The sequence below is a fragment of the Aspergillus affinis genome, assembly GCF_023601865.1.
Source record: "Aspergillus affinis strain CMG 70 chromosome Unknown NODE_18_length_386147_cov_86_015627, whole genome shotgun sequence".
NCBI classification, from domain to species: Eukaryota; Fungi; Ascomycota; class Eurotiomycetes; order Eurotiales; family Aspergillaceae; genus Aspergillus; species Aspergillus affinis.
The window spans coordinates 194,068-213,115 of NW_026515799.1; the positions used below are offsets into that span (position 1 = coordinate 194,068).

The window sequence follows — 19,048 nt, forward strand, 5'->3', positions numbered from 1 at the left end:
GATATGATGACGTTGTATGTATGGATGCATATACTTGCCGATATCCCAAGGAATTGAGTTCACGAGTTCACCGGCACCATGAGAACAACCACACGTAAAGTATGCATCGGGGAGAATTATCCTTATCCGTAGGGCAATGGTATCTGTAAAGCATTAGAAAAAGCAAGAAATCGTCTAGACCTGGGCTAAGTGCCCAAGGCCTGACCGACAGATGATGGCCAGCTGGAACCTGGCGAATTGCCGTGGCAACCGGTCCAGCTCAACCGCCGCTGCCTCAGGCCGCGCCGCACCCCGAATCGGGCAAAAACCAAACGGGGAATGCAGTGCATTAATTATTATTCCTTATCCTCTCCACGCCTTTCCTGTCTCTCTCCCGCGCTCCAGATTCCACCCTGTCTCTGGCCCTTGCGCTGTGTTCACTGCATGTTTCTCTCTTTGATCCTCCATCGCAGCAGTCTCTCTGGCATATCTCCCCGACACACTCCCTTGTTGAAAACACCGACCGGCCCCTAATCCATGTGTTCTCCTGCTCGCCGTGGCCCTGGAACATAAAATCCTGGCTTGTCGCTGTCGCTGTCGCTGCTTTTGCCGGAAAAAACAAACGGGAAGCAATTAACCTCGCAGGAGCGACCATCCGACACCCTCGTCTCGTCTCGCCCTTTTGCCTCGGCCTTCTCCTAGCAGCATTGAACACCGAGCAGCCTTCCTTCCTAGCTATCTATCTACTCCCTGCGGCGCTTGTCCTTCCCTCAATCTCGCTATCGATCGGTGGTACGAGCCTGTATGTACCATAACCTTCTCAATCGCCAACGAGACCTCGTCACTCAGTTTGAACAGTTGTTGAGGCATTCCTGTCAGGACATGGCCTTGGATCCCCGTTTCTACAATCACCTTGGCCATGGCACCGGTCCTAGCTCGCAGTCCTCGATTACGTCCGCAGGCTCCGCCATCACCGGGATAACAAGTCCGTCTATCCGCTCCACCAATGCCTCATCTGCGGCTTTGCGGTCCACGGCATCTAGCCCTTCCCTGCGCGCCAAGCAGGGCGTGGTCATGTCCCCGAGTCGCATCGAGGGGGTGGCTAGTCCGTCGCCTGGAGGAAATGTGCGCGTGGTGGTGCGGGTGCGGAATTTCTTGCCGAGAGGTATGTTCTTGCCGTCTGGGAGGATGGATTGGATGGAAACGTGCAGGAGGTAAAATGTTGAACTCACATGTGGCTATGATGTATAGAAGTCGACCGCAATGCCGAGTGTCTGATCACCATGGACCCGAACACACAAATGACGAAACTAAGAGCGCCGCGCATTAACCCGCAGGACGAAGGGAAGCCGAAATCGCAAGCGCGAGGGAAGGTCCTGGAGGACAAGTCGTTCATATTCGACAACTCGTTCTGGTCGCATGACACAGATGACGAGCACTACGCCTACCAGGAGGATGTGTACAATTGTCTCGGAGAGGAATTTCTCGACCACAACTTTGAGGGTTACCACACTTGCATCTTCGCCTACGGTCAAACAGGTTCCGGAAAGAGTTACACGATGATGGGGACCCCGGATCAACCGGGGCTCATCCCGCGAACCTGCGAGGACCTGTTTCAGCGCATTGAGGGCGCACAAACGGCCGATATGAGTTTCAACGTTCGCGTGTCCTACTTCGAGGTTTACAACGAGCATGTGCGCGACCTGCTAGTCCCACGAACGGACCCTCCGCATTATCTTCGGATTCGCGAGTCGCCGTCTGAGGGGCCCTACATCAAAGATCTTAACGAAGTGTCGGTGCGCAACTTTGCAGAACTCATGAAATTCATGCGCAAGGGGGACGTGTCGCGGACTGTTGCAAGCACCAAGATGAACGACACTTCCTCGCGTTCCCATGCCGTCTTTACAATCACTCTGAAGCAGATCCACCATGACCTGTCCACCGACGAGACCACCGAGCGTACAGCGCGTATTCGACTCGTTGATCTGGCGGGCTCTGAACGCGCCAAGTCCACCGAAGCCACCGGCCAGCGATTGCGCGAGGGGTCTAACATTAACAAATCACTAACGACGCTAGGCCGGGTCATTGCAGCGCTGGCAGATCCCAAAGCAGGCCGCCCAGGGAAACGTAAAGCAAAAGATGTGGTGCCATATCGGGATTCTATACTTACCTGGTTGCTGAAAGACAGCTTGGGAGGTAACTCGAAAACGGCCATGATTGCCTGTATCTCGCCGTCAGATTACGAAGAAACTTTGTCGACCCTGCGGTATGCAGACCAGGCCAAGCACATCCGCACGCGGGCTCGAGTAAACCAGGATCATCTCTCTGCGGCGGAACGAGACAAACAGATCGCAGAGATGGCAGAGACAATCCGCACGCTCCAACTCAGTGTCAGCCTTGCCACGGCCAACAAACGGGAGACTGACATGCAAAATGAGAAATTGGAAGATTACCAGCAGAAAGTGGAGAAACTCCAGCGAATGCAGGAGGAGACAAAGATGGTCAGTGAGAGCAAGATTAAACAATTACAGACTGAGAACGAAGCGCTCCGCAACCATCTCAAACTCGCACTCGATAGCTTAAAGAACCCAATCCCTCCGGTGACCCTCGAGAAACGCAGCAGCAGCTTAAGCACTGTAAGCGAAAACGACAGCTGCTTGGCCTCGCGAGATAAGGAAAATCGTCCCGGATCACCCACATCAGACGTGGAGACTGAGCCAGATCTTGTCTGGGAGGATGACGAGGATACCATCCATATCAATGACAACCACCTCGAAGCCCAAGACATGCAGTCCAATATGGAAGATCTCCTCATGGACCTCAGTCTTTTCAAACGCAAGCTGGCGTCCGACCATGAACGCTTCCGAGCGATCCAGGGACATCCGAGTCGCAAACGCCGACGAGCTCTGGGCGACATCTGGACCAATAACCGATAGGTCTGGTTTGGGCTGCACATTGGGCGGCTTTTTGTTTCTTCGGGCTTACGGCGCACTGCGATCGGAGTTTTGTTCTCATTGGTTCTTGCAGATGGACAGCGGATGGAGAGGCCCTGATACCCTGACCTTTTTAACTTGGAGATTAGAGGCTGTCTATTGTCTTAGGAGGTCTTTCGTATGCCCTTTTGTCTTTTTCCCGAGTCTTTGGTCTTTCTGATTCTTGCCTCTTTTTCGATTCTTGTGACTTTTTTTTTTGACCTGACGAAATGACGAGATGAATGTATGCCATAATCCGATGCCGGCATGACAGACTAATCACGATACAATTGATAATGATTCCTTCCATCCGTGTTCTAGCGAGTACCGTAGAAGCTGCTGCCTGCGCGTGATCAGGCATTCTGTTTGTCCTGCATGCAAACAACCTTCCCAATCGGGCCCTGTTCATGCACAATTACATAAGCGCCAAATTCACCGCCTGAGGCAGAAAAAAGTCGCCCGATGCAGTAATTTCCCATTATTACTCATTCATTGAATTGTGCCCCTCCGATTCTCCCTCTCTTCGAACCTCGCCAATTCCCCTCGACCTTCTCTCACTCCCTTCGACCCATGCAACCTACCATGGCGAACCCCGTCGAGTCTACGCAATCCGCGTCACTGGAAACATCTACACCCGCCTCTCCTGCACCGTCGCAATCCGTCCCAGAAATGCAGACCCAGCAGCAGCAGCAGTCCTTACAACCGCAGTCCGCCGAACCCGCCACGAAACCCACCCCCGCGAAGCAGCCCAAACAACCTAAACAACAAGCCAAGCCTGATGCCGGTGCCGCGGCCGACGGAGCCGACGCGAAGCTCACGCCCGCCGAGCTGAAAAAGAAAGCCAAGGCCGAGAAGGCGGCGCGTCGCGCTCGCGAGAAGGTCGAGCGAGAGGCTACCGGCGGCGGCGGAGGCGCTGCCCCTGCCGGACCGGGCACGCCGTCCAAGAAGGGCAGTGGTGCTGGGGGAGCTGGAGGAGCGGGCGCCGGAGCGAAGGATGCGTCTGCTGGGGCGGGTGCGTCTCAGAAAGGGCAGCGACATCGGAGAGGCTCTGCGCATGGAGCTCCGGGGTCGTCTGGGGCGGAGGCGAAGAAGAAACAGGAGGATAAGAATGTGGCTGTATTTGGACACCTGTATGGGCAGCCTAGGAGGACGACTATTGCGGGGGCTGGGAAGGAGGTGCACCCGGCCGTTTTGGCGCTTGGGTTGCAGATGAGGGATTATGTGGTTTGTGGAAGCAGCGCTCGTTGTGTGGCTACGTTGTTGGCATTTAAGAGGGTATGTTGTCTTTTTGTCCACTTTATTCCTTTGTGGGATGGAGTGTTCTTGTTTTCTGGGGGGTCGTTCATGCTGATCCGCGTTTAGGTTATCGAGGTTTACACGACCCCTCTGGGTACTTCGTTGCCTCGCCACTTGACCACCCACCTGTCTCATCAGATCACCTACCTTTCGACATGTCGCCCGCTCTCGATCAGTCAGGGCAATGCCATTCGGGCTCTCAAGCTGGCCATCTCATCCATCGACCCATCCATGCCAGAGGCTAGCGCCAAGGCGTCGCTCAGCGATTTCATTGACAGCTTTATTCGGGAGAAGATCACCGTTGCCGACCAGGTGATTGCGGGAAGCGCTGCGCAGAAGATCCAGGATGGCGATGTGATCGTCACGTTTGCGGGCAGCTCGATTGTCAAGCAGACGCTTCTCACCGCGCACAAGCAGGGCAAGAAGTTCCGCGTATCCATCATCGACTCTCGCCCCCTATTCGAGGGCAAGAACCTGGCGCGCACGCTCGCCAACGCCGGTCTGGAAGTGCAGTATTCGCTGGTGAACGGCATCAGCCACGCGATCAAGGATGCTACTCGTGTTTTTCTCGGCGCTCACGCCATGACCAGTAACGGACGGTTATACTCGCGAGTCGGCACGGCGCTGGTCGCCATGTCGGCCAAGGAGCGTGCCGGCGGCGTCGAAGTGCCTGTGATCGTGTGCTGCGAGACCGTCAAGTTCACCGACCGCGTTGCGCTGGACAGCATCGTCGTCAACGAGATTGCTGATGCCGACGAGCTGGTTCCCCACCCCCCTGCGCACCAATTCACCGATCTACCAGACCCTGCCGCCGAGGCCGCCGTACAAGCAGAAACCACGAAGAAGGGCAGCAAGGCGGCTGCTCCCAGTCCCGAGCCCGCCAACATCCCTAAGAACAGTGATTCCCCTCTGGCGAGCTGGAAAGACACCGCCAACCTGCAGCTGCTCAACATCATGTACGATGTCACCCCCGCCGAGTACGTGGACATGGTGGTTACGGAGATGGGCAGCTTGCCGCCTAGTGCTGTGCCTATTGTGCATCGGATGAGTACGAATCTGTGAGAGGCTTGATTTAATTTCCTTTCCCCCCCCCATTTTCTCTCTAGCTGAAATGAATCTGTGGTCTCTTTTTTCCTTTTTTCGTTGTTTTTAATCTCGGGCTTGAGGATGGAATGGCATTGATTCTCGGAGGACTCGACATGGTCTATTGACTAAACGGTGTACTGGTATAGGTAGGCAGGCATTAGAGAAAAAGTTTCATACCTTTCTAGCACTTGTGTGTAGTCATTATGCAGCGTTTGTTTCTAGATGGTGTATCTCACCGCCCGCAAGACTTCCTAGGCGGTCAGCTTTCTAAAAATCCTGCCCAGAATCTTGACCGCCCACGCTAATCTGACCGCCCAAAGCCTTATGGGACGTCGCGGGGAAGTATTCTTTAAGCAATTTGTCCTTCTATACACCATTAACGCGTACTAAGCCTAAGTACAGAGAGACATACTCTGATCGAGCCTTGCATTTCTTTCTCAATTCTTTCCGTTGAGAATGGCTACCAAGTGAGTCCTCCAAATGCAGGTACCCACTATAGACGCTAGTTTCTACCGGCAATATTTCAATCCAGTCACGTGGCAAGGACGATACTGCCGGTGTTGAAGCAATCAACAACCACTACCTTCCTACTTACTTTTCTATCATCTCAACAACTGTACGTCCATCTATCTGTACACTCCAAATAAGCTCAACCAAAACCCAAAGACTACAAAAAGCAACCAAATCCAAAATGGTATCTTCCTCTCTCTCCTCCATTCATCCCTCACCCCCATCCAAACCAAATCAAACTAACCCCCCTCCTCCAGAGCAAAGACTCCTCCCCCACAAACATCCACATGCACCACCCCCGTCTGGCCGACTTCTACGAAGACTTCACCCGCCCCCACACATCCATCCTCTCATCCTCCTCATCCTCCAACAACCCCGGCACCACCACGACGACAACAACAACAACAACACACGCCCCAGCCAGCAACACCAACAACGGCGGCGCCAGCGGCGGAGGGACCACAACCGTAACCTACGGCTCTTCATCCCCAACCCTCGTGCCCTCCTACCTACCCATCGAAGACATCTACGTGGCAGCGCAATACCAGCCCCCGAACCCAGAAGACGAGGACGACGTGGTGCCGGACCAGCACGCGGCGTTTGGGATCGCGAGGGCGATGGAACGGAGACGGGAAGCCGTGTGGCGCGATCTGGGCATGGAGGAGTTGATGGGTGCGAGTGGCGGTGTTGGGGGGAGGGGTGGGGGTGGACTACTGGGTGGTGGGCTTGCTGGTGGCTCTGGTGTTGGTGCTGGGGGGCTGGGGGGATTGAATATGGGGGTTGGGAGTGGGAGTGCGGCGGGGGTTAGGGTGAGGGTTAAGGAGAGTGGGAGGAGGATGGGGGGGAGGAGGGATGTGATTTGTTTGAGGTGATTTTTTCCCTTTCCTTTTTCTATCCTCTGGATATGTTGTGTGAGAAAGGGGTTTGAGGCAAGGGGAGGAGATTCGGTCTGTTAGGGTTTACGGTGTTGGGTTGGGATGGATGGATGGATGGATTATTATACCCGGTCGTTATTTCATTTCATGGTTCACTAGTAAAGCCTATCAATACACTATATCCCATTTCCTATATCCGGATGATATCTACTCGCGCGCGTTCGTAGAGTTTATGGCCGAGTTGTTTCTGTTTGCGCTCCTCCTCGTCGATCTCGCGGCGATGGATCGCCATCTGCGCGTACGTCCCGGCTGCACGTCGTTTAGAGAGTGTGCCCGGGTTGATGACCAGGACGCTGTTGACCACCTAGACATAAAGCTGATCAGCACTACTTGATTCAATCCACAGAAGAAGACTGGACTTACCTTGACAAATGGCGGGAGCATACTCGGCGTAATGAGCACGTCCGGACGCACGTTCCACCACTCTCCGAGCTTGAGATAGCTGACGTCGAGCATAGCCCCCGTGGCCAGTGAGTCCTCGATAGGAGGCTTGGGGAAGGAGTCGCGCGACGATGGGGGGAAGATCGGGAGGAAGTGCCGTTGCTCGATGAGGTATTTTGGTAGTCGCGTGAGCAGATTTCCTTCTGCGGGCCGTCCTTGAAGGACCTCCTCTTTGCGGAGTTCGTACAGAACGTCATGCGAGCCCATGCCGATGACCGTTTCGTTCAGAGATAACGTCACGGGGTTAGACACCATGCGAACCTGTTTCGGCAGTCCCAGTTCCTTTTTCGGGAGCTGTTCTTGCGGCCAAGAGACGTGTTTGCTCACAGCATCGCGGACGGACGGCACCAGGACTATGGTGATGCTGGGCACAGCGGCAGCCAGGCGCTGCAGGGGCGTCGAGATGCAATGCCGGAACACCGTGGTTAGGGTTACTGTGTCCGGGTCTCCGTTGAAGTCTGGGAGATCGAAATCCCCCGACGCTAGCAGCGGGTGCTCGATGTCCAAGAATGGTCCCATCAGGATGACGCTGTCTGCCAGGCCATCCGCGGCCTTCTGGCATATCTCGTGTAGTGGCTCGAATTCTAGATTATCGTCGGCTGTATACGGTCCTGAGGCAACCAAGACGTTCAATTGCGAAGAGCCGGACTCGTCCAAACGCCGGTTGATGTTCTCCAGTGCAGCCACAGACGAAGCCGCTGGTGGGAGAAGCGGCGTCGGAAGTATTTCCTTGACCGAAAAATAATTCCCCGAGGCATTGATTCCCCTGAGTGCGACAATCTGGCCGGGTATCAAGTTCACGGACGGAAGCGAATCGATCTTTAGAGGCACTCGTAAACCAGCTCCCGTTCGTCTCGAGGTTTCCAGCACCAGGGACGCCGGGTTGAGCTTCCCCTCCAGACTGTCGGATGCGATGCGCCCAACGGCAACCACCTCACCCGTGCTCTGAATAGACGCACTGCCAAATGGAAGATCCTCGGTCTCGTATTGTTTCTGAAACAACGCCATGAATTCATCGATCCGATCGTCCAGAATCTCGGACGCTTCCGACTGCCGCATTGCCATAGGTTTATATCCGAACTTTTTGAGATCCGTATTCGCTGTGGGCTTTATCCGAGCCTCGGAGAAGGGTGCCATAGGCGTGTCGGGCGCTGATAAGTGCGAGTTAAGGGTTTCAAGCGTCTGTCCAGGATTCGTACGTTCCGAGAATGGTACCGGCCTGCGATTGCGGTCAATTGGGGTTTACTCAAGATACGGTTTTCTAGCACCTACTGGGGTCCATCGCCCACAGGTCCACCATTCGTCTTGCGGGGAGTTTTGGAGCTCATTGGAGACTCGTTGTTTCCCGCTCTTCCAATCTTCGAGATGGACGGCGACCCAAAATCGGATTTGCGCTTCGCTGAGCCATTGGCATTATTGGGAGTTCGGTTGTGGGAGGCATTGGGTGTCAGGCCATCAAACCTAAGACACAAGTATTAGTCTTCGCCGGGGATAGAACACGATCTCCATTTGACGGCGCCTATACTTACATGCCAAATACATCAGAGGTTGCATTAGCCCGCGGGGTTGCCGTTGTCGCCTTTCTGTTCTCCGCATGTCGTCCGGCCTTGCTTCGACTCTCGCGCTCCAGGGTGTCTTGCACATCTCGCTTGAACAGGCGAACAGTGTCTAGGTTCAGATTCGTCTCCTCCGCGCCCATCTTCAAACAATATGATTCCCACTTATAGAACAGCTCTTGCGGGGCGATCGAGTGCACTCGTAGGATGGACTGTAATTCCGCCAAGACATCTTTGGGGATTCCGCCGGGGGAGACTCCTGCAAAGAGCTCATTGAGCTCAGCGACGATGTCGTCTTCCATGGTGTCGACTTGGGTGAACTTCAACTCAGGTGCTCCGGGCAATGCAAGCCTTCAATGTCCGCCAGAAAGTGCCGACGCGCACACGGCGAGAGACACGCGCACCCGCGTTGTGACCGCCTACCGGATCGGGAGCCCAGCCAGCGACCCGCCCGTCCACGTATTCTGTAGATTATTCTGTCGACGATCTTCCTGTGGGCCTGTCGATCACTGCTGACTGGTGACCCTGTTCACTCATTTGCTGAGATTCCCACGAGAAAGGACAAAAAGGACAGACTGCAAATACAAATAAAAAAAAAGGCCATTGAGGTGATATATGGTGCACTGGCCCCCTTCCATCTTCATTTGTTGACATCTACTCCCTAGATTCGGCCTTAATTAGCACGCCTACCTACACATCCGCTTACCATGTCCGCACCATCGGAATCCGCTGCTTCGGCGGAGAATTCAACCAACCCACCTGCAACCCAGGCTGGCGGTCAGGAACCGACTCCAGCCCAGACCTCCCCAATTCAGCCCTCGACCGAACCAACGACTAACGGCAAAGATGTCGAGCTCGACCTGCCAACCTCCGCTGCCGACGGCCTCATCCAAAAGCCCTTCCCCCGACCTCTCGAGACCGCGAAACCAGAACCCCTCGCCGAGCTCAATGAGAAAGACAAAGCAAAATGCGATGAAGTCCTGAAGGCCGTTTCGGAGTGGACTACCGTGCCTACCACGTCTGCCGCCAATGCCCCCGCAGAACCGATCACCGACGAGGAGCGCATGTTCCTGACTCGGGAGTGCCTGCTTCGATACTTGCGAGCGACCAAGTGGAATGTTCAGGAGGCCGTGGCTCGACTCCAACGGACCCTGACGTGGCGCCGCGAGTATGGCGTGCAGGGACTGACACCGGAACATATCTCGGTCGAAAACGAGACGGGAAAGCAAGTCCTTCTGGGATACGACATCCACGGGCGGCCGTGTCTGTATCTTCTGCCGTCCAACCAGAACACGGAGAAAAGTGATCGCCAAATCCAGCACCTCGTGTTCATGCTGGAGCGAGTTATTGATCTTATGCCCCCTGACCAGGAGACTCTGGCGTTACTCATCAACTTCAGCGACACCAAATCTGGACAGAATGCCAGCATCGGACAGGCTAAGCAGTCTCTCAACATTTTGCAGAACCACTATCCGGAGAGACTAGGTCGGGCCTTGGTCATTAATAGTACGTTTATTCCAAATAATTGTTACTCCTACCGCGTTATTGTTTTTATCCGTCTGACTTGACGCAACAGTGCCATTCATGATCATGGGATTCTTCAAGTTGATCACCCCATTCATCGACCCCAACACCCGGCCAAAGCTCAAGTTCAACGAAGATCTGCGACAGCATGTGCCCCAAGGACAGCTGATGAAATCCATGGGAGGTGATGTCGAGTTCCGATATGACCATGCCAAGTACTGGCCTGCTTTGATCCAATTGACCGAGCAGCGGAGAGCCGCATATCACGAGCGGTGGGTTCAGGGTGGCAAGCGCATCGGTGAACATGAGCACTATCTCAAGACCGGCACCAGCCCCAGCCTTGCCCAGAGCCAGGCTAACTGATGGGCTTTCGCTACGGCCCATTCGACTAGCGTCTGGTCTGCGGGTCATCTTGTTTGTCTTCGTCTAATTCTATAGAGCACATATTCAGCGTGCGGCATATATTTGACTGCTTGGTTTAGAAGACGCATTACCACCGCGTTGTTGATTATAGATCTATTTCGGGTTTATTTATTGTTGATCACTTGCTATTTATCATTTTGTTCTTCTTCCATATTTACTTTGTCTCTTTCTCAGCAACTTACAGAGATTAGAAATGTACATAGACCAGAGCTGATAGCGGTTGATATGTTCTCCTTATGCTGTGGTTATATAAGCGGTACAAATAACTAGTGCAGCCCTGTCACGTGGTATGTGTGGGGTATATTTCTGCCTCATTCCTCGGGCTGCGAGGTTTCATACTTCCCTCCGTCGAGTGGAGGATGGAGTCGCGGGTGGCATGACGTGCAACATCCACGATCGAGAGAATCGAGTCATCAGGGCGGATGGAAATTATAACCAAACAATAATATCCAATAGAGCCATCCCTGTCTTCTCTTTCCCCCCATCCTTCATCGAGCAATGGGACCTGCCGATCCAAGGCGACTGGTGAAAGTTACTATCCGTACTACGTGTGGTGTAGTGTAGGGTAGAGCAATACTAGCATCATCACGTACGTAGTTCTCTCGGTCAAGTACTTCGTAGGTATGCAGGGCATGTAGATACTGTTTGCGTCCCCTCTCTGCTTTCCCCGCCTACATAACATAAGCGTAGTTATGCATAACTAACCAGCTATTCAACGCGGCAACGGCGGCAGCGAGCCCATTCATCCAGCCAGAGCAGTTCAAGACAAACCGTTGCCAACGTCGCTCTTTGGCTTATCCCACTGCTTGCCCACGTTGCAGGGTTACCTATTTACTTTCTCACCGGTAGGAAATCCACCCTCTCCGACAGTCCGACTTTCAATCGACCCATCTCCATCAATCATGACGGCGGGTGAAGACCCCACGGGCAGAACCAGCGCTTCACCACCGCCCCAGCCCGCCGCGACCGACGACATCCATTCCTCCACTACGTCGTCCTCCACCACAACTCCGATCACCGCTTCCTTCCACCACCATCACCTCCGCTCCCCCTTCCCTGATTGTCAATCAGTCCGCGGTCCCGAGGGAGGCTTTGTGCAGCCCTCTTCATACCTTCGGCCCCGAGGTCTTTCGCATCCAATGGCCCCTACCCAGCCCGAGAGGGCGATCGATCGGGAAGAACGTCAGGGTCTAGTGAGTCTTCCTCTCTTTACTTTTTCCTTTGCGGTTTTTTTTTTTTTCTTGCTCTACCGCCCTTACTTCGTCGCGCGTTCCTGTTTGATTATTGCTATTTTTATCGATCTGTATTTTCTTTTTCCCGAGTATCCTTGCATCTTACCTCCCCCCTCCATGCCCCTCATCTTGTCCTATGGTCGTGTCGACGGACTACGATTTCTCTCCGCGTCTAGACACTCGTCAACGTCGCATGGGATCCTCGAATCCAGGGCAAATTAATTGTACCGTTTGAACCCGTTGTGGCTTGGCCAATGCACTTACATCTGTCATCGATTTTGTTCAGTTAAATGCGTCAAGGTCTGGACTAATAGAGCCCTATCCATTATATCTGCTGTAGTCTGCCATTCGCAACTTCCTCAAAGTCCGTACCAGTTACGATGTCCTCCCGCTTAGTTTTCGCCTGATCATATTCGACACGTCTTTGTCGGTCAAAGAGAGTCTGAATATCTTGATCCAGAATGGCATGTACCCGAACCCCTCGAATCGCGTGCCCGACCCGGTCTCCTGCCAACGGACCTATGAGATTGAAGATCCGGCGTGCTAATCAGCAGCCAATGGGTGTTTCGAAACTTTAGGCATTGTTTCCGCTCCGTTATGGGATTCGAAGTCTTCCACCTTTGCAGGTCTACTGACCACGTCCGATTACATCAATGTCATCCAATACTACTTCCAAAACCCGGCCGCGCTGGACCAAATCGATCAGTTCCGGTTAGATAGTCTCCGAGGTACGCATATCTCTCAGTATACGCATTGACAGTTCATGTGCGCTGATAGCGGTCTTCATCTCAGACGTGGAAAGGGCGCTGGGTGTCGCGCCGCCTGAAACCATCTCTATCGACCCCGAGCGACCCCTTTACGAGGCTTGTCGACGCATGCTCCAGTCTCGAGCCCGAAGAATCCCCCTCGTCACGAATGACAGCCAAACGGACCGATCCCACGTGCTTAGTGTCGTGACTCAGTATCGCATCTTGAAATTTGTTGCCGTCAATGTTAGTGAAACGCAGAAGTTGAAGAAACCACTTGGAGAACTGCGACTCGGTTCCTATCGAAATGTCGCCACCGCTTCGATGGACACACCTGTCATCGATGTCATTCATATTCTCGTGGAGCGAAGTATATCGAGCGTGCCTATCTTGAACTCGGAAGGTATGTACCCATTTGGCCATTGGTCCAACCTTTTTGGAGTAATACTTACGAATATTTTCTCGCGTAGGTGTCGTCTACAACGTATTCGAGTCAGTTGATGTGATTACATTGATTAAAGGAGGTGTCTACGGTGACCTTAGTCTAACCGTCGGTGAGGCATTGAAAAAGCGGCCTCAGGTATGCGCATTCGGCTTTTGTTACTCGTCAGGAGCTGCGCTGACATAGAACCCTCTATAGGACTTCCCTGGTATTTACACCTGCTCTCTGAACGACGGTCTGGATACCATCTTCGACACAATTCGCAAATCCCGCGTGCACCGATTGGTCGTGGTGGATGATAACTTCCGACTAAAAGGAGTCCTCACCCTGAGTGACATCCTACAATACATTCTACTGGAAGGCGAAAATGATGACCTCTCCTGATCAAACCGACTTGCGCGGTCGATGCGCTCTTCGCACACTCACATAGCATGGGACTGGCGTTCATCTAGCTTTCTGTTACAAGCATCGGGTTTGGCTGCTCAATTGCTTTTTTTCTTTTGCACAACCAAGCCTTACGTACCATGATTCGGTGATATTTTCTATTTTTCTTTCTTTCTCTTTTGGCGCATGAACTCGTTACGCGAAAGAAAAGAAGGTGCTGTATGATTGATATTCATGACCAGCTTCCTGGCTGGACCGGTTTCGCATTTGGCCAATGCCCAGCCTACTAGCATTGGCGCTTACTTGGCTTTAAATCAATAGATTTCCTTTTCCTTTTCTATATTTTTCTTATTGCGACCTTACCTAAACATTGCCTGCTATCTTCATTTCCATCGAGATACACACTGTATTTCCTTTGTCGCGCAATGCAGCGACGGACTAGGCCGCGCCTTCCTCGTCAACACATCCATGTGTCTTATGCGGAAGGCACGTTCTTCGCTCACGGTCATAGAAGAATCATCCGAAAAGTGGACAGCACGTTCTCTTGTCATCATGTCTTTTTTCACCGAACCCGGACATCCCACAACTCTCATGAAGAGTCTCACTAAGCTTTCTTATCTTGTGAAAATTACTGTTGCATCATGAGGTTGTTCGATGGTCTCTTTTCTCGGCCTCCGGCCAGGGTCACCAACGGATCCCTATTCAATGACCCCGCCGCTCGTCCTACTATAGAAACCACCAACAATGAGATCACACCGACAGCGCGTTCTCTCGATGACCAGGACTCGACAAGATCAGATCTTGGAAATGGCAATATCAAGCCATATCTGGAAAACCCGCAATACCCGGCGCTTCGTACAGATCCAATCTGCTACCCATCTCCACTGTCTGAATCTACTCCCCAGAGACGTTCAACCAGAGGCTCCAGGCGACTGGCCGGCTTCAAGACCTTGCTCCGTCCCCGCAAAAGCCATCGTCATATCACGATACCTGCGCAGGTTGACGGTGCTCCTAGCGTAAGTTCAGGATTGGCACGCACTCTCAATGGCGGCCCTATAGATTTCGGAGTTCAGGAGGATCGATCTCTATATACTACTACAGAATTTCCGTGCAACAAATTCTTAGATATCAATGTGGAAGCCCGAAAAGTGAGCGACACCACAACCCAATCGCTCAATTCTGAGCAAACCAGCGGGACGGTCTGTCGCCATCCGTCGAGGTCGGCATCCACTCCAATCGCTCTTGTGGATTGCGAAGAAACCATAACCCAAAACTCATTTACTGATACCGGCTGTCTCATCCATCAAATACCAACCTCCAACCCGTTCTCGGACCCTTCCACTACCACCACACTCACCGAAAGCTCCACAAGGCAGCAGAGCTCGGAGTATAGTGGCCCAAGTACTCGGTTTATAAACATCTCAGGGAGCAGCGAAATGGAAGAAATCCCACTTGCCCAGAGATATCCTAGCTCGATAATGGATGATGTCTTCCCTCGCAAACCGTCAAATAGCGGAAAGGGGCTGGTGAAATTTGATCAACGTGCAGCAGTCACTGCATTCAACGAATTCGGGCCAAAGTTAGGACTTAAGCCCCTCAAACTCGTCAGAACAGACGTCGATACTTGCTCTGGTCAAATACCCGGTCAGTACATCGCATCCTCCCTTGCCTCTCCCCGTCTGACCATGAATAGGAAACGGTACTGGTCTCCCGAATGAGAAAAAATTCTCCAGGCGCCATACCGGGATTTTCAAGAGAGTGCAATCTAGTCTTCATCTGAAAGTGCCAACTACCACAACACAGCAACGTCCTTTGCGTCGAATGAGGACATTTGCACACTTTCCCCTGCGCTCTCAGGATATGACCTCGCTGAGAGGCAGGTCACTGGACACCCTGGCTCGACTTGGAGGCCACAGTTTTTTGAACCTCCCGGCGGACTTTGCACCTTCCACTTTGAGGCTCCCCGCATGCTATGTAGCCACGGTAACCTACCTGAAGGTTTTTGGTATGTTTACTGTCTCGAGAACCACGGCTCAATCTGCTCACATCTGCTGTGTCTAGCCCCTGCCGTGCGAAATCTGTTTCATAGCCCGGGGGACTTGAAGACGGCGGCTCGTACATACGACTACTTTGCGCAGCAAGTATTATCGGCCGAGAAGGAACAAGATCGCATCGAATTGACGTTGAGAGGCAGCGAGATGCCCATTGATCTGGTTGAAGTTCTCAACCAAGAGGCACCAGGACAGAATGTATCACAGGTTCTCGGTGTTGCGTGGGCATTCAAGGCCCTTTTAGGCGGGCTTCCTGGAGGCATCCTAGGGTCGTTCGAGCTTCACTGCGTTCTGGTTGATATTTACTACAAACATGTAGGCGGTATTATTGGGCGGGAAACCTGCGACGACCGCCCGTTACCTGGCCGAGGCACCAAATCTACGGCAATTGGTCTTGCGATTCTAGCGCTCACCCGTCCCCTGCAATACAATCTGATCTGCGCCGTTTTCGGGCTTAGTGCGCTCCTCCTCCAAGAGACGGCACGATCGGTGGAGTTGGAGCAACACGAAATTCGGGGTGGGGATACCTCGGCCACGATGACCCCCGAGAGTCTAGGGCGGATTCTGGGGCCGCTACTTACCGACAAGCAGAAGGACGATCAAGATATGTTTCGGGCCATTGAGTTAGAGATCGAGAGTCAACGGGTGGCCGTGATGTTAGTGGATGGGTGGGTTGACGTGAGCCGACGATTGCGACGATGGCAGAGTCGAGGCCTCCCACCAGCAGTACGCAGTGGAGAGCACCGGAGATATAGTCTACAGTCTAGAAGGACCGCCAGCAGCGACGAGACCGGGTAAGACGGAGAGGGGGCGTTGGCGCGGCCTTTGATCGGAACATCCAGATGGGAGAAACGGTTGGGTTTGAGCAGGAACGGCGGCCGTGCGAGTACTTTTGTTGAGGAACGTACCAATTAACTGACATCCATAGACATATTCTACGCGACTTTACCTTTTACTTGAGTCCATGGGAACATTTTGGGTTTCATTGATTCGCATATTGTACCCTGTCGGCTGGCGTATACGTAACGGTGTAGTCTGTAGCCAGTCAATCGCAACGGGTGGCGAGTGTGTCATGACTCGGAGGCGCTAGCTAGGCCTGCAGCATGGGAAGGGGACATCACGCCAGATTTGACTTTAGTGGCAGATATGGAGGGGGGAAGCAGACCAGAATAGATGAAATCCAAGGAAAGTATCAATGCACGCCGAACACTACGAGTAGAGGTGAACAGTGTAACACCCAACGGAGCGGAACCCCGGTGGAGACGATGAGGGGCTGACTCAGCCAAGCCTGCCGCTGATCGGTCGACGATGAATCGTTGGCTGTTTTTGCCGGCGCGTTTAGACTGAGTCCGGGGTCAAAAAACCGGTTCTGGGAACGGCCAGACGGTCAGCGGGCGATATCTTCGCCTATCAGATGTTATTGAAAGAGAGAGGGAGGGAGGGGGGCTTGAAGATCTTCGGAGTACAGGATTTCCTATCCGTACCTGCTTTGGTAGATGACACAGAACATTCCCTAGCTTGAATTCTATGTATGGTACTATGTGAACGGAGGGCAGTTAGGGTATGTATGTACCTTGGTCTAGTACAGACGGTGGTGTTCGGACTTTTGGTTTGAGTTTTGGGTTTGGGTGAAAAAAAAAAAATCTAATTTTGGGAGTCAAGGGAAAAAGGTAAAAGAGAAAGAGAGAAAAGGCCAAGAAAAAAGTCCCTAGATCACATGCAGGAATCAGGATGAAATCGCTACCTAGCACCTACAGAAGGCATTGGTGGTTGGATGTCGAGGCCATTTTAATTACGAAATGCAGGTCAAGAGTTCAAGTGCGGTGTGCACTGTAGGATAGTCCCCGCTAGTGGTTTCCAACCTATTGAACTAATTACTAAATCACCTGGTGGAGCAATCCAAAAGCAGGGAATCCGAGAAACGAAGACAAGGCTTAGCTGCTAGCATGACCCTGGCCCTGGCCCTGGCCCTGGCCCTGACCCAGGGGCGTCCGTAACGGTGTACGCAAGAGATGAGAACAATTCCATTGAGTATAGTTCTAATAGTTAGCTCGTCATTCCCGGCCTTTTTGACTTCCAGGGGAGATAGGCCCATCTGGCCAGTGGAAAAGGGTATCCGATGCTGGTGAAGTTTTCTGGGAGGCTATACGCAGATATGACCGGGGGGAAATTCGCTTACGGGATGGCGATGCCGGCCAATACTACAGAGAGTCAGAGACTCATAGAGGATAACCACAGGACTGTTTAATCTATTCCGGGGAAGACTGACCCGCGCTAGTCCGCTCCACTTCCCGTGACAGATCGACCATTCCTCTTCGGGCTGGACTGCTGTTTGTTCCTCTCTTCTTCTCTCTCTCTCTCTCTCTCTTCTTCTCTGCTTCCCTTCCAATCGTCGCCCTTTATCCACTCAATCCCTGATTTCGGTCCCTTCATCAACTTCCCTTGTTTGTCTCTCCCCCGATCGGTTCGATCTCATTGGCCATGATGTCACCCCCGATCAATTCGCTATCTGCAGGGTGAATTCCCAAGGACCCAACCTTCCATCCCTCTTCCAACTGGGTAATGTCCGATGAGGGCATACGCACTTCCGATTAACACGGCGGGGATCGATCCGGAAATGCTCTGGACGGTGTACCCGCCAGGATAGACGCCAGATCTGGTCAGTCCCTCATAATGGCACCCGCAGCCTTCCATCTACACTCCTTTTGCTTCTTTCCTGGTCGCTTCCTGGCTTTCCCCGGCCAATCATACGGTTTTGTTCGGGGGAGATCCCAAGCCATCCAGTCATCTGTTTCCCCAGGTTGCGCAACCCTTCAACTGCCTCCGGGATCTGAGGTCATGAAATATTAATATTTCTTTCTCTCTCTTGGTGTGGCTGTTAGAAACTACATTAGGAGGCAGTCCTGAACGGCCTGGCTTCTATTTAATACCATTGAATTATTTTTATTTTCTTCTTGTTCTTGCTGAAGTCGTGTGAATGGGTATACAGTTTCAACCTGAATGGGGTAGCCTCTCTCTTGTCTGAGATTTGAGAAGAGATCGTTTGAATGTTCCACAAGGTTGTAATTGCAATTGATTCATCTCTTATTTTCTTTTCTTTTCTTTTTTTTATTACCTTTCCTGTCTTCCTGTCCTTTCCCGCCGTTTGTTTCTCTCTCGCTTCTTTCCTCCGCCTTGCGCGGGGTTTATCCAGGAACCTTCCTTTTTCTTTGTCTAGATTACGGGGTTTGATGCCTTTCCTATTGTTCTCGGTGGATCTCTTCTCTTCTACCTACACCGTACACACCCCTTCATCCTTCTTGCTAGCTTTTAACCTTTTTCACATTCTGTACCGGCAATTCACTCGCAAGTCCGTGCTCCTGCTATCTCTTCGCCTTCGGCCCCTCCCAGCTGCTGGCACTTCCGCCCGCGTACCGTTCCGTGGTTAGCCATCGCTTTTTGGGCGTACCTGCCTCCCCTCAAGGTACAACT

At 52.7% G+C, this 19,048-nt stretch overlaps 7 protein-coding genes across 7 annotated transcripts; 6 read left to right on the forward strand and 1 right to left on the reverse strand.

The window, feature by feature from the left end:
- Nucleotides 1-861: 861 nt before the first annotated feature.
- Nucleotides 862-2,915, forward strand: KD926_003605 (kinesin-3 family protein uncB; the record flags this gene model as incomplete). Its single annotated transcript, XM_053097616.1, has 2 exons — nucleotides 862-1,144; nucleotides 1,231-2,915. 2 exons carry the CDS (start codon nucleotides 862-864, stop codon nucleotides 2,913-2,915), a joined length of 1,968 nt encoding a protein of 655 aa, XP_052958435.1.
- Nucleotides 2,916-3,521: 606 nt separating this feature from the next.
- Nucleotides 3,522-5,309, forward strand: KD926_003606 (translation initiation factor eIF2B subunit delta; the record flags this gene model as incomplete). Its single annotated transcript, XM_053097617.1, has 2 exons — nucleotides 3,522-4,226; nucleotides 4,314-5,309. The coding sequence occupies 2 exons, from the start codon at nucleotides 3,522-3,524 to the stop codon at nucleotides 5,307-5,309; spliced, it is 1,701 nt and encodes a 566-aa protein (XP_052958436.1).
- An 821-nt stretch (nucleotides 5,310-6,130) lies between these two features.
- On the forward strand, nucleotides 6,131-6,715 carry KD926_003607 (Apc13 domain protein; the record flags this gene model as incomplete). Its single annotated transcript, XM_053097619.1, has 1 exon — nucleotides 6,131-6,715. One exon carries the CDS (start codon nucleotides 6,131-6,133, stop codon nucleotides 6,713-6,715), a length of 585 nt encoding a protein of 194 aa, XP_052958437.1.
- A 193-nt stretch (nucleotides 6,716-6,908) lies between these two features.
- KD926_003608 (DNA-directed DNA polymerase alpha subunit POL12) lies at nucleotides 6,909-9,077 on the reverse strand (the record flags this gene model as incomplete). Its single annotated transcript, XM_053097620.1, has 4 exons — nucleotides 6,909-7,082; nucleotides 7,142-8,438; nucleotides 8,492-8,680; nucleotides 8,749-9,077. 4 exons carry the CDS (start codon nucleotides 9,075-9,077, stop codon nucleotides 6,909-6,911), a joined length of 1,989 nt encoding a protein of 662 aa, XP_052958438.1.
- Nucleotides 9,078-9,482: 405 nt separating this feature from the next.
- KD926_003609 (CRAL/TRIO domain protein) lies at nucleotides 9,483-10,662 on the forward strand (the record flags this gene model as incomplete). Its single annotated transcript, XM_053097621.1, has 2 exons — nucleotides 9,483-10,281; nucleotides 10,352-10,662. The coding sequence occupies 2 exons, from the start codon at nucleotides 9,483-9,485 to the stop codon at nucleotides 10,660-10,662; spliced, it is 1,110 nt and encodes a 369-aa protein (XP_052958439.1).
- Nucleotides 10,663-11,624: 962 nt separating this feature from the next.
- On the forward strand, nucleotides 11,625-13,526 carry snf4 (AMP-activated serine/threonine-protein kinase regulatory subunit SNF4; the record flags this gene model as incomplete). Its single annotated transcript, XM_053097622.1, has 6 exons — nucleotides 11,625-11,915; nucleotides 12,295-12,349; nucleotides 12,509-12,682; nucleotides 12,732-13,103; nucleotides 13,171-13,280; nucleotides 13,341-13,526. The coding sequence occupies 6 exons, from the start codon at nucleotides 11,625-11,627 to the stop codon at nucleotides 13,524-13,526; spliced, it is 1,188 nt and encodes a 395-aa protein (XP_052958440.1).
- Nucleotides 13,527-14,167: 641 nt separating this feature from the next.
- KD926_003611 (uncharacterized protein) lies at nucleotides 14,168-16,375 on the forward strand (the record flags this gene model as incomplete). Its single annotated transcript, XM_053097623.1, has 3 exons — nucleotides 14,168-15,170; nucleotides 15,220-15,531; nucleotides 15,588-16,375. The coding sequence occupies 3 exons, from the start codon at nucleotides 14,168-14,170 to the stop codon at nucleotides 16,373-16,375; spliced, it is 2,103 nt and encodes a 700-aa protein (XP_052958441.1).
- Nucleotides 16,376-19,048: the final 2,673 nt, after the last annotated feature.